The sequence below is a fragment of the Echinops telfairi genome, unplaced genomic scaffold (genome assembly GCF_000313985.2).
Source record: "Echinops telfairi isolate 266 unplaced genomic scaffold, ASM31398v2 ScPeMD7_7421;HRSCAF=8459, whole genome shotgun sequence".
Classification (NCBI taxonomy): domain Eukaryota; kingdom Metazoa; phylum Chordata; class Mammalia; order Afrosoricida; family Tenrecidae; genus Echinops; species Echinops telfairi.
The window spans coordinates 12,539,481-12,541,841 of record NW_022111321.1 but is presented as its reverse complement, the minus strand read 5'-3'; the positions used below and the strand labels follow the sequence as shown (position 1 = coordinate 12,541,841).

General features: G+C 38.5%; 1 protein-coding gene across 1 annotated transcript in view; it reads right to left on the bottom strand.

The window, feature by feature from the left end:
• The window catches only part of DYNC2H1 (dynein cytoplasmic 2 heavy chain 1), a 298,686-nt gene that overhangs the window by 141,559 nt on the left and 154,766 nt on the right, over positions 1-2,361 (bottom strand). Inside the window, exon 60 of the mRNA XM_030887685.2 lies at positions 1,247-1,373. Coding sequence (XP_030743545.1) covers positions 1,247-1,373 — 127 coding nt within the window. The remainder of the gene's footprint in view (positions 1-1,246; positions 1,374-2,361) is intronic.

Sequence of the window (2,361 nt, the reverse complement as noted above, 5' to 3'; positions counted from 1 at the left end):
CACAACTCAGGTCTTTTTTGTTGCACGCTGTTATGCAATCTTTTCAGAACCTCTAAATAAAAAGCTTGATTAGTAGTCTGACCTGGTGAAACAAAGTCCAAAAGCACTATCCCCCTCACATAAAGAACAACACAAAAACAAATGAGCACTGTCATGATCTCTGATTTCACTTGGGTTTTTCTGAATGAGGTGGCAGTGGCATCTTTGGCTTGGCTGAGGTTTGCTTTCAGGGTCGTAAGAATAAGCACCTTGTCTCGTTACCAGCAATGACCCTGAAAACAGTCTGGGTTGTTTCAGGGCTGTTCTTTCAAAGCCGCATGTGTCCAAACAAGGCTCTTTTTCCAGGTCAGTCCGCACCGGAGGCACAAACTTCACAGTGGCCCTTCTCATAAAACCCAATGAACTGAGCTCCAAGATAGTGCAGATAACATCCCCACATCTTCAATGAGCTGTCGTTGGTCTTTGACCACAAGTGCACGAATTTTGTGGGCATTTTTGTACATTTGGGAAATTGACGGCCATCCAGAACAAGGTTTGTCATCAATTGATATTTCACCTGTTTTGAAAAGAGAAAACTACTCATACACTTGAGTTTCTCCCTTAGCGCTGACCTTGCAAACTGTGTTCAACATCACAATCATTTCTGAAGCATTTTTCCCGTCCAGGAAACAAAATTTCAAAGCCGCACGATGTTCACTGAAATGGGCCATCACACAAAATGAGGTTCTAGCAAAACTACTTTTACGAAAAAATTCACTGTGACCAGAGCGACTCTTTCCAAGCGACACCACTGGGTGCACTAACTCAAAGACAGTTGCTTGAAGCTCGGCTAATGGGAAAAATGTGTACTACACAAGCTCTGCCCAGCGGAGCGTGTTTCCATTTTCAGGGGGTACCCCCACGGGTATGGCTGGTTCAAATCCTAAGATTACTATCCTAAAAGTAATCTTAGAAGGCAAAATAAAACTGAATCACTAGGGAGTAGTGAATTTTCTATAGATACAATTTTGTCCTTGACCTTCCCTAAAATAACTTAAGAGAAAATGAGAAAGTGAATAGATTGCTTTGCCACAACATGCTGCTACAAAAATATATTGCTTAAAAGAAGTTTCTGATATAGCTATTTATATCTTGATAATTTCTCCTAAGCCAGTTAAACCTTAGAGGATATTTTCTCTAATTCTCTTTTTTTCACACTACAGGTTTTCCGTATCTTACGTACACTTTCATGACTTTTGAAACAAACCTGAGCATTCCATCTCTTATGTTCTCTATCAAGCTGATTAATGAGGACTTCAGCAGCTTTTATTGTTTCTTGTGCTTTGCTTACTTCAGCTTCAAGTTTGGCAGCTTCTGAAGTCCTGCTCTGGAATCTATAAAACATTAAAATGTAATTTAAAACAATAAAGTTTTAAGATAGATAAAATGATATTAGCCTTAAGTAGTAAAGCAAGCTTTTATGTGAGACTTTAATTGGTAGGATAACAGTATTGGTGTACAATGCATTTTCAATATAACACACTTAATTCAAATGCATATGTTTAAAATATGCATTCACTAGTCCAAAAAACTTAACAGTATGACATTCAAGCATCTCTCATAATAGTAATATAACATACATTTCTAGTTTTATTTAATTCTATTCCAGCACATAGTCCAGGTGGCTCCAATAATGGACGCACACACGAGAACAACTTTGAGGACGATGCAGGATGGGCAGGGTTTCATTTTCTTGTGCGTGTGCTTGCTAGGAGTCCGAACAGACTCAATGGCACCCACACCACCACCATTGTGTACATGATTTATTCCTCTAAAAAGTATTGTTTAAGTATCAACCGTTGTGCCAAACATACCTAAAAATAGTGCACCATTTAATTCTCAGGAAAACAGTTGGAAATAAGCATTATCATCCTTATTTGACAGACAAACAAAATTAGATCTGATTTGCTGTTTATTGGTGCTGTCAAGCCACACATTTCCAACTCACAGCCTAGTGTCCAACAAAAGAAAAGACGTCCAGCCCTAGAGTTAAGCCAAGTGTTACACCCACCGCTTTTTGCTGTCTACTTCCCAAGCATAATGTTCTTCTCAATACCACCTATTAACGGGCTCAAAGTACATGAGACAATCTCAGTGTCCTTGCTTTGGCTGAACTTCTTCCACAGAGACTTGTTCACTCTTCTAGCAAGTACATTCAATATTCTTGACCTAAAAATGTATGGTATTCTATTTGACATATGGATTCATCATTATGAATATCATAATTATTATATTCTATCATAATTCAGAGGCAGCCATTCTTCTTTGGTCTTCCCTTTCATCGTCCAGCTTTTTCAAATACGTGAAGAGATTAAAGCTACC